Source organism: Lepisosteus platostomus, chromosome 5, assembly GCF_059453375.1.
Source record: "Lepisosteus platostomus isolate fLepPlt1 chromosome 5, fLepPlt1.hap1, whole genome shotgun sequence".
Lineage (NCBI taxonomy): Eukaryota > Metazoa > Chordata > Actinopteri > Semionotiformes > Lepisosteidae > Lepisosteus > Lepisosteus platostomus.
Window position 1 is genome coordinate 1400134 of NC_142615.1, and position 11211 is coordinate 1411344.

Consider the following 11211-nt stretch of genomic DNA (forward strand, 5'->3'; position numbering starts at 1 on the left):
AGGAGTGTCTCGCTCGGCAGGGACAGAGGCAGAGTCCACAAGGAGAGAGAAAGGCTCTTTATTCAGTAAAAACTCACAACAGATGACAACTCTACTGAGGGCTAATAAAACAGGCACCAGCTGGACTGGGGGGCTATTAAAACAGTCAACAGCTCACTGCAGGCTGCTTCTGACATCCAGGGCAGACAGACAGACACAGGGCAGACACAGAGAGATACAGGGCAGGCAGACAGGTACAGAGAGACACAGGGTGGGCAGACAGACAGGCACTGGGAGACAAAAGGCAGGCAGGCAGACAGAGACACAGAGAGACATGGAGCAGACAGACAGGCACAGAGAGACATGGAGCAGACAGACAGGCACAGAGGGATACAGATCCCAATGCACCTGTGCAGACAGACAGACAGACAGACAGATGGACAGAGAGAGAGACAGACAGACAGACAGGTGGACACAGACAGACAGACGGACAGCCGGGGGCCCAGGAGGGCGGACAGAGACAGACAGGCAGCCGGGGGCCCAGGAGGGCGGACAGAGACAGACAGACAGGCAGGCAGGTGGACACAGACAGACAGACAGACAGACAGCCGGGGGCCCAGGAGGGCGGACAGAGACAGACAGACAGCCAGCCCTCTAGGGGGCAGCGGGCAGTGTGGGCGGGGGCTCGGGCAGGGCCTCGGGGCTGGTCTCCAGCCGCGCCAGGCGGCTCTGCTCCAGCGCGATGGCCTCGGCCGAATGCTTGCACTTCTCCGAGCCACACTGGCAGGTGAAGTACTTGCTCTTGATGTCCCAGAAGCGGTCGCCGTAGTCGAACCTGCGCCGCGGGCCAGAGAGAGGGAGGGAGGGAGAGGCTGGACATCAGAGTGTGAACGGATCTGGCTGTCTCTCCTGTGTCTCTCTCCTGTCCCTAGTCCCCTCTGTGTCTCCTGTCTCTCTCTCTCCTGTCTCCCTCTCTCCTGTGTCTCTCTCCTGTCCCTAGTCCCCTCTGTGTCTCCTGTCTCTCTCTCTCTCCTGTGTGTCTCTCCTGTCCCTAGTCCCCTCTGTGTCTCCTGTCTCCCTCTCTCCTGTGTGTCTCTCTCTTTCCTGTGTCTCTCTCCTGTCCCTAGTCCCCTCTGTGTCTCCTGTCTCTCTCCTCTCCTGTCTCCCTCTCTCTCCTATCTCCTGCCTCTCTCTTTTCTGTGTCTCTCCTGTCTCTTGTCTCTCTCTCTCTCTTTCTCTTTCTCTCTCTCTCTGTGTCCTGTCTCTCTCCTGTCCCCAGTCCCCTGTGTGTCTCCTGTCTCACCCCAGCTCCTGCCCGGTCAGGATGTCCCGGGAGCTGAAGAAGGCGATGCGAGGGAACCCCACTCTCTGTGTCCTGTCTCTCCCCTGTCTCTCCCCTGTCTCTCCCCTGTCTCTCTCCTGTCCCCAGTCCCCTGTGTGTCTCCCGTCTCACCCCAGCTCCTGCCCGGTCAGGATGTCCCGGGAGCTGAAGAAGGCGATGCGAGGGAACCGCAGGTCCTGGTGCAGCATGAAGACGCGCACGGGGATGATGTTGGGGTCACACAGGTGGTTGATGAACCGGCTGATGTTGCCGTAGTACCGGGCGTCGATGCAGTACACCTCCCCGTCCTGCAGGGGGCGGGAGAGGGGAGGGGCGTTACCGACCAGAGAGAGAGAGAGAGAGACGGGCAGAGAGGCGGTTAGACAGGAGGCACAGAGAGAGAGAGAGAGAGAGACAGGTCACCTTGTTATCCAGGTCGAAGAGATAGGAGTCGTCTTCCCTGACATCAGCTTCAGCATCTGAGATCAGCTCCCCTACGTATCTGAGGGAGAGACAGACAGGAGAGAGAGAGAGACTGTCAGACAGACAGCACAGCACAGAGAGAGACAGACAGGATAGAGAGACTGTCAGACAGACAACACAGCACAGACAGAGACAGACAGGACAGAGACTGTCAGACAGACAGGAGAAAGAGAGACACTGTCAGACAGGCAGGACAGAGAGACAGAAAGGAGAGAGAGAGAGACTGTCAGAGGGAGACGGGAGAGACAGAGATGCAGAGATAACGGGGAGACACCCACTCGCAGATGAAGCTGCCCTGAGGGATATCCTGCAGAGCTCTGACGCCCCACCCCATCTTCGCTGTGCGGTACAGCTGGAGACGCACCCTGGGCGAGACAGGAGAGAGGAGAGAGGGGGGATTGAGGGCCGGAGAGACTTTCAAACACGTCGCCGACAACACACACAACAGCAGCACCGCCAGCACTCACTTGATCCCAGCCTGCACCACTCTGTTCTTGCAGGTCTTCCAGCAGGAACAGGCCAGGTTACACTCGAAGATCAGGGGAGGCTCGATCTTGTTGAATTCCTGGAGCAATCGGCGATCCTGCACACACAGAGTACAGACCCTCACACCAACCCCAGAGACACTCCTCACACAGAGAGAGGAGTCCAGACCCTCACACAGACCCCAGAGACACTCCTCACACAGAGAGAGGAGCACAGACCCTCACACAGACCCCAGAGACACTCCTCACACAGAGAGAGCAGTCCAGACCCTCACACAGACCCCAGAGGCACTCCTCACACAGAGAGAGGAGTCCAGACCCTCACACAGACCCCAGAGGCACTCCTCACACAGAGAGAGGAGTCCAGACCCTCACACAGACCCCAGAGACACTCCTCACACAGAGAGAGCAGTCCAGACCCTCACACAGACCCCAGAGACACTCCTCACACAGAGAGAGCAGTCCAGACCCTCACACAGACCCCAGAGACGCTCCTCACACAGAGAGAGGAGTCCAGACCCTCACACAGACCCCAGAGACACTCCTCACACAGAGAGAGGAGTCCAGACCCTCACACAGACCCCAGAGACACTCCTCACACAGAGAGAGTCCAGACCCTCACACAGACCCCAGAGACACTCCTCACACAGAGAGAGGAGTCCAGACCCTCACACAGACCCCAGAGGCACTCCTCACACAGAGAGAGGAGTCCAGACCCTCACACCGACCCCAGAGACACTCCTCACACAGAGAGAGGAGTCCAGACCCTCACACAGACCCCAGAGACACTCCTCACACAGAGAGAGGAGTCCAGACCCTCACACAGACCCCAGAGGCGCTCCTCACACAGAGAGAGGAGTCCAGCCCCTCACACAGACCCCAGAGGCGCTCCTCACACAGAGAGAGGAGTCCAGCCCCTCACACAGACCCCAGAGACACTCCTCACACAGAGAGAGGAGTCCAGACCCTCACACAGACCCCAGAGACACTCCTCACACAGAGAGAGGAGTCCAGACCCTCACACAGACCCCAGAGACACTCCTCACACAGAGAGAGGAGTCCAGACCCTCACACAGACCCCAGAGGCACTCCTCACACAGAGAGAGGAGTCCAGACCCTCACACAGACCCCAGAGATGCTCCTCACACAGAGAGAGGAGTCCAGACCCTCACACTGACCCCAGAGACACTCTTCACACAGAGAGAGGAGTCCAGACCCTCACACAGACCCCAGAGACACTCTTCACACAGAGAGAGGAGTCCAGACCCCTCACACAGACCCCAGAGACACTCCTCACACAGAGAAACACGGTACCTTGTCATACCAGCAGCGGATACTCAGTTGTCCACACAGGCAGTTACTGGAGGAGCAGTCGTCTGTACAGCTACAATGCTGACAGGCAGGGAGAAAAGATGAGGTACATTCTGTGTGAAACGACTGCTGAAATAGTGTGTAAATGACTGTTAAACCGCCATCGAAACCTCCCTGTTCACCCGCTGCAGATGTGTGTGTGTGTGTACCAGCAGCACGCGTGTGTGTGCGTGTACCAGCAGCAGGTGTATATGTGTGTGTTTACCTGCAGGTGTGAGTGTACCTGCAGCAGGTGTATATGTGTGTGTTTACCTGCAGGTGTGAGTGTACCTGCAGCAGGTGTATGTGTGTGTGTTTACCTGCAGGTGTGAGTGTACCTGCAGCAGGTGTATATGTGTGTGTTTACCTGCAGGTGTGAGTGTACCTGCAGCAGGTGTATATGTGTGTGTTTACCTGCAGGTGTGAGTGTACCTGCAGCAGGTGTATATGTGTGTGTTTACCTGCAGGTGTGAGTGTACCTGCAGCAGGTGTATATGTGTGTGTTTACCTGCAGGTGTGAGCGTACCTGCAGCAGGTGTATATGTGTGTGTTTACCTGCAGGTGTGAGCGTACCTGCAGCAGGTGTATATGTGTGTGTTTACCTGCAGGTGTGAGTGTACCTGCAGCAGGTGTATATGTGTTTGTTTACCTGCAGGTGTGAGTGTACCTGCAGCAGGTGTATATGTGTGTGTGTTTACCTGCAGGTGCGAGTGTACCTGCAGCAGGTGTATATGTGTGTGTTTACCTGCAGGTGTGAGTGTACCTGCAGCAGGTGTATGTGTGTGTGTTTACCTGCAGGTGTGAGTGTACCTGCAGCAGGTGTATGTGTGTGTGTTTACCTGCAGGTGTGAGTGTACCTGCAGCAGGTGTATATGTGTGTGTTTACCTGCAGGTGTGAGTGTACCTGCAGCAGGTGTATATGTGTGTGTTTACCTGCAGGTGTGAGTGTACCTGCAGCAGGTGTATATGTGTGTGTTTACCTGCAGGTGTGAGCGTACCTGCAGCAGGTGTATATGTGTGTGTTTACCTGCAGGTGTGAGCGTACCTGCAGCAGGTGTATATGTGTGTGTTTACCTGCAGGTGTGAGTGTACCTGCAGCAGGTGTATATGTGTTTGTTTACCTGCAGGTGTGAGTGTACCTGCAGCAGGTGTATATGTGTGTGTTTACCTGCAGGTGTGAGTGTACCTGCAGCAGGTGTATATGTGTGTGTTTACCTGCAGGTGTGAGTGTACCTGCAGCAGGTGTATATGTGTGTGTTTACCTGCAGGTGTGAGTGTACCAGCAGCAGGTGTATATGTGTGTGTTTACCTGCAGGTGTGAGTGTACCTGCAGCAGGGTGTGTGTGTGTTTACCTGCAGGTGTGAGTGTACCTGCAGCAGGGTGTGTGTGTGTTTACCTGCAGGTGTGAGTGTACCTGCAGCAGGTGTATATGTGTGTGTTTACCTGCAGGTGTGTGATGTTCCTGTCGATGTTCATGCTGGACGTCTCACAGTTCTCTGAGATGTACTTGTAGTCAGAGGGGCAGGGTTCATCGTCCACTCCATTGACACAGGGGATAGGGACATTCTCATAGCCCTGAGCCACATCACTGAGAGACAGAGGGGTTAATACACACACTGAGAGAGAGACAGGTCAGTACACACACTGAGAGAGAGGGGTTAATACACACACTGAGAGAGAGGGGTTATTACACACACTGAGAGAGAGGGGTTAATACACACACTGAGAGAGAGGGGTTAATACACACACTGAGAGAGAGACGGGTCAATACACACACTGAGAGAGAGGGGTTAATACACACACTGAGAGAGAGACAGGTCAATACACACACTGAGAGTGACAGGTCAATACACACACTGAGAGCTAGAGAGGTTAATACACACACTGAGAGAGAGGGGGGTTAATACACATTACTGAGAGAGAGGGGGGTTAATCCACACACTGAGAGCGAGAGGGGTTAATCCACACACTGAGAGCGAGAGGGGTTAATCCACACACTGAGAGCGAGAGGGGTTAATCCACACACTGAGAGCGAGAGGGGTTAATGCACACACTGAGAGCGAGAGGGGTTAATGCACACACTGAGAGAGACACAGACCTGCAGATGATCCTCTCAGTGCGAGTGATGCGTTCGGCGATCCCCCGGCGCAGCTTCCTGTTGATCTGCAGGGACACCCAGACGGGAGAGTGGGGCTGGGCGAGAGAGAGGGGCGTGTCACCCTCCCGGTTACACACTTCGATATCGCCACCCCGGGACAGGAACAGCCTGAGAGAGAGAGGGGTTCATACAGACACCCTGACTGGACACTCCAGTACATGAACACTGCACTGAGAGAGAGAGGGGTTCATACACACACACTGACTGGACACTCCAGTACATGAACACTGCACTGAGAGAGAGAGGGGTTCACACACACACACTGACTGGACACTCCAGTACATGAACACTGCACTGAGAGAGAGAGGGGTTCATACAGACACACTGACTGGACACTCCAGTACATGAACACTGCACTGAGAGAGAGAGGGGTTCATACAGACACACTGACTGGACACTCCAGTACATGAACACTGCACTGAGAGAGAGAGGGGTTCATACAGACACACTGACTGGACACTCCAGTACATGAACACTGCACTGAGAGAGAGAGGGGTTCATACAGACACACTGACTGGACACTCCAGTACATGAACACTGCACTGAGAGAGAGAGGGGTTCACACACACACACTGACTGGACACTCCAGTACATGAACACTGCACTGAGAGAGAGAGGGGTTCATACAGACACACTGACTGGACACTCCAGTACATGAACACTGCACTGAGAGAGAGAGAGGGGTTCACACAGACACACTGACTGGACACTCCAGTACATGAACACTGCACTGAGAGAGAGAGGGGTTCATACACACACACTGACTGGACACTCCAGTACATGAACACTGCACTGAGAGAGAGAGGGGTTCATACAGACACACTGACTGGACACTCCAGTACATGAACACTGCACTGAGAGAGAGAGGGGTTAATACAGACACACTGACTGGACACTCCAGTACATGAACACTGCACTGAGAGAGAGAGGGGTTCATACAGACACACTGACTGGACACTCCAGTACATGAACACTGCACTGAGAGAGAGAGGGGTTCATACAGACACACTGACTGGACACTCCAGTACATGAACACTGCACTGAGAGAGAGAGAGAGAGGGGGGTTAATACAGACACTCACGTGACACAGTCCAAGTACCCCTCCCGGGCGGCGATGTGTAGGGGCGTGTCACCATGGAGATTGACCGCGTGGAGGTTGCAGCCGGCGTTGAGGAGGAGCTCGGCGATGTCCGCGCTGCCCGCGAACGAGGCCCAGTGCAGACAGACGTTCATCTCCTGAGGGTGAGACGGGGGGGAGGGAGTGAGACAGGTGCAGTGTGGGTAATGACAGAGAGAGAGAGACAGGTGCAGTGTGGGTAATGACAGAGAGAGAGAGAGACAGGTGCAGTGTGGGTAATGACAGAGAGAGAGAGAGACAGGTGCAGTGTGGGTAATGACAGAGAGAGAGAGAGACAGGTGCATTGTGGGTAATGACAGAGAGTGAGACAGGTGCCGTGTGGCTATCGAGAGAGAGAGCGAGACAGGCAGGGTGGACAGAGAGCTAGACGGACAGGCGCTGACCCCCACCTTGTCCTTCAGAGACACGTTGGCCCCCCTGGCCAGCAGGGCCTTGATGATGTCGATGTGCCGATGCTCCGCGGCCCAGATTATTGGGGTCCAGCCCCCACTGTCCTACTGAGAGAGAGACGGGTTAATGCCGAGAGAAAGACGGGCAGCCCAGAGCTTCGGGGTGGCCAGACCCCACTGTCCGACTGAGAGAGAGACGGGTTAATGCCGAGAGAGAGACAGGCAGCCCAGAGCTTCGGGGTGGCCAGACCCCACTGTCTGACTGAGAGAGAGACAGGTTAATGCCGAGAGAAAGACGGGCAGCCCAGAGCTTCGGGGTGGCCAGACCCCACTGTCCGACTGAGAGAGAGACAGGCTGAGAGAGAGACAGGCAGGAGGAGGGGAGGGGGGCACGCAGGCCGGCTGACCTGGGCGTTGATGTCCACCTGCCCCGTGCTGAGCAGCAGGTTCACGATCTCCAGGCTGCCCAGCTTGGCGGCGTGGTGGAGTCCAGTGGAGCCGTCCTCCTCCTGGACGAACAGGGACAGGGGGTCAGAGGCGTCTCCGCGCCAGAGCGCCGTCGCACTCTGGGATCGCTGTGTAATAACTGTGTAACAGCGGTGTAGTAACACCGTAATAGCGCCGTCGCACTCTGGGATCGCTGTGTAATAAATGTGTAACAATGGTGTAGTAACACTGTTATAGCGCTGTCGCACTCTACGATCGCTGTGTAATAACTGTGTAACAGCGATGTAGTAACACTGTAATAGCTCTCTCGTACTCTGGAATCACTGTGTAATAACTGTGTAACAACGGTGTAGTAACACCGTAATAGCGCTGTCGCACTCTACGATCGCTGTGTAATAACTGTGTAACAGCGGTGTAGTAACACTGTAATAGCTCTCTCGTACTCTGCGTTCGCTGTGTTATAACTGTGTAACAACAGTGTAGTAACACCATAATAGTTCTCTCGTACTCTGCGATCGCTGTGTAATAACAGTGTAACAAAGTCACAGTGACACTGTAATAACTCTGCTGCTGTGACTGTTGAGCAATGACAGCATAATAATGGTGTAGTTACACTGTAATAGCTGTCTTTGGGATCGCTGTGTAATGACAGTATAATAATGGTGTAGTAACACTGTAATAGCTGTCTTTGGGATCGCTGTGTAATGACAGTATAATAATGGTGTAGTAACACTGTAATAGCTCTGGGATTGCTGTGTAATGACAGTATAATAATGGTGTAGTAACACTGTAATAGCTCTGTCGTACTCTGTGATCGCTGTGTAATGACAGCATTATAATTGTGTAGTAACACTGTAATAGCTGTCTCTGGGATCGCTGTGTAATGACAGTGTTATAATGGTTTAGTAACCCTGTAATAGCTGTCTCTGGGATCGCTGTGTAATGACAGTGTTATAATGGTGTAGTAACACTGTAATAGCTCTGGGATCGCTGTGTAATGACAGTATAATAATGGTGATGAAAGTGTAATACTGGGTTCCTGACAGTGTAGTTTGAGGATGATGTGAGTGTAATATGGGGGTGTCAGTAGTGTAATATGGGGGTGTCAGTAGTGTAATATGGGGGTGTCGGTAGTGTAGCATGGGGGTGTCAGTAGTGTAATATGGGGGTGTCAGTAGTGTAATATGGGGGTGTCAGTAGTGTAGTACGGGGGTGTCGGTAGTGTAATATGGGGGTGTCAGTAGTGTAATATGGGGGTGCAAGCAGTGTAGTACGGGGGTGTCGGTAGTGTAATATGGGGGTGTCGGTAGTGTAATATGGGGGTGTCGGTAGTGTAATATGGGGGTGTCAGTAGTGTAATATGGGGGTGCCACCAGTGTAGTACGGGGGTGTCGGTAGTGTAATATGGGGGTGTCAGTAGTGTAGTACGGGGGTGTCGGTAGTGTAATATGGGGGTGTCGGTAGTGTAATATGGGGGTGCCAGCAGTGTAGTACGGGGGTGTCGGTAGTGTAGTACAGGGGTGTCAGTAGTGTAATATGGGGGTGCCAGCAGTGCAGTACGGGGGTGTCGGCAGGGCTCTCACGGCGTGGAAGACGCAGGCTCCGCTCCGGATGAGGAACTTCACCACCTCCACGTGTCCGTTCATGATGGCCTCCAGCAGCGGGGTCCTTATCGACTTGTCCTGGGCGTCCACCTTAGCGCCCGCCTGAAAACACACCGGGGGGGAGGCGGATCTCTTGCGTTAACGAAAACGAGGGCCCCCCAGAGCCCCCCCTCCCCACGCACCCCAGGTGTGCCCGGCGCTCACCTGGACGAGCAGGTAGCAGATCTCCAGCAGGCCCCTCTGGGCGGCGGCGTGCAGGGCACAGCGCCGGTTCTGGCCATCCGAGTGACCGCAGGGGTCGATGCCCTCCACTGGCGGGGAGACAGAGAGAGCAGGGGTCACCCCAGAGGACAGAGGGGCACCGAGGGGTCGCCCCAGAGGACAGGACAGACGGGCACGCAGACAGAGGACAGAGAGAGAGAGAGAGGACAGGCGGACAGAGAGCCGGTCAGCTCAGGGGACTCACTCAGCATGAGCAGCACTCTCTGGACCTCTCCCTGCTTGGCGGCAGGGTACAGCTGTCTGGGGTGAAAACGCAGCTTCTTCCTCCTGGTCAGCACAGGGGAGAGCCGTTAACGAGCCGGCAGGAAGTCAGGGGCAGCCGGCAGGAAGTCAAGGGCAGCCAGCAGGAAGTCAGGACCAGGAAGTCAGCCGGCAGGAAGTCAGGACCAGGAAGTCAGGGGCAGCCAGCAGGAAGTCAGGGGCAGCCAGCAGGAAGTCAGGACCAGGAAGTCAGCCGGCAGGAAGTCAAGGGCAGCCAGCAGGAAGTCAGGACCAGGAAGTCAGCCGGCAGGAAGTCAGTACCAGGAAGTCAGGGGCAGCCGGCAGGAAGTCAGGGGCAGCCAGCAGGAAGTCAGGGGCAGCCAGCAGGAAGTCAGGGGCAGTCGACAGGAAGTCAGGGGGAGTTGACAGGAAGTCAGGGGCAGTCGACAGGAAGTCAGGGGGAGTTGACAGGAAGTCAGGGGCAGCTGGCAGGCAGTCAGGGGCAGCAAGTCAGGGGCAGTCGACAGGAAGTCAGGGGCAGTCGACAGGAAGTCAGGGGGAGTTGACAGGAAGTCAGGGGCAGCTGGCAGGCAGTCAGGGGCAGCAAGTCAGGGGCAGTCGACAGGAAGTCAGGGGCAGTCGACAGGAAGTCAGGGGGAGTCGACAGGAAGTCAGGGGCAGTCGACAGGAAGTCAGGGGCAGTCGACAGGAAGTCAGGGGTAGTCGTTAACAACGCGCGGGAATCGGGAAGCAAAGAGAAAACACCTGTGCGATTCACCACGCACTCGAGGAACGGGGAGTTATCCCCACGCACGGGACAGGGTTCGCACGCAGACGCACGTACCTCTCGGTATCCTGGGTGAGAATGGCCCTCTGTATCGCCGCCCTGCTGGGGCCGGCGGGCAGCACGCTGGGGCAGACCAGGCTGCCGCTGGGCAGGGTGACCGAGGGGCCCATACTGTCCACGGGGTCGGCCGGGGGCGCGGACCGCGCCGTCCGCCGCAGTTCCCCGCCGCCCCGCATCCTGGCGCTGGGAGACGGGGCGAGAGAGAGGGCGCGGCGATCAGCCAGCGCAGTGAACCCCCCGTCCGTTCGGCGGGGGTCCCCTGTGCTCAGGTCGGGAGGTCGTAGGAGCCGATCGCCCAGCTGTTAACCCAGCTGTGTGGTCCTGTGTGGACCTGTGTGGACCTCACACAGGACCATGAGGGACCTCCTGGGAGGAGAGCTGAGGCTGCTGCTGGGAGAGGTGTGAGTGGGACCACCAGGGGGCGCTCTCACCCAGCTCACAGCCCACTGGAGCCCAGCAGGGGGAGCCTGGCCAGTGCCTGGAGGGGAGACTCCTGGGAGAGGTGTGAGTGGGACCACCAGGGGGC

At 56.1% G+C, this 11211-nt stretch overlaps 1 protein-coding gene across 1 annotated transcript in view; it reads right to left on the reverse strand.

Moving 5' to 3' along the window:
- Nucleotides 1–42: 42 nt before the first annotated feature.
- The window catches only part of ehmt2 (euchromatic histone-lysine N-methyltransferase 2), a 22502-nt gene continuing 11333 nt past the window's right edge, over nt 43–11211 (reverse strand). The window contains exons 13-27 of the mRNA XM_088632999.1: nt 10683–10868; nt 9822–9904; nt 9560–9666; nt 9335–9457; nt 7712–7813; nt 7305–7409; nt 6859–7013; nt 5718–5885; nt 5063–5207; nt 3583–3660; nt 2251–2366; nt 2062–2148; nt 1724–1802; nt 1433–1608; nt 43–814 (exon numbers count right to left, since the gene is read on the reverse strand). Of these exons, the coding sequence (XP_088489125.1) occupies nt 634–814; nt 1433–1608; nt 1724–1802; nt 2062–2148; nt 2251–2366; nt 3583–3660; nt 5063–5207; nt 5718–5885; nt 6859–7013; nt 7305–7409; nt 7712–7813; nt 9335–9457; nt 9560–9666; nt 9822–9904; nt 10683–10868 (1891 nt within the window). The 3' untranslated portion in view covers nt 43–633. The remainder of the gene's footprint in view (nt 815–1432; nt 1609–1723; nt 1803–2061; nt 2149–2250; nt 2367–3582; nt 3661–5062; nt 5208–5717; nt 5886–6858; nt 7014–7304; nt 7410–7711; nt 7814–9334; nt 9458–9559; nt 9667–9821; nt 9905–10682; nt 10869–11211) is intronic.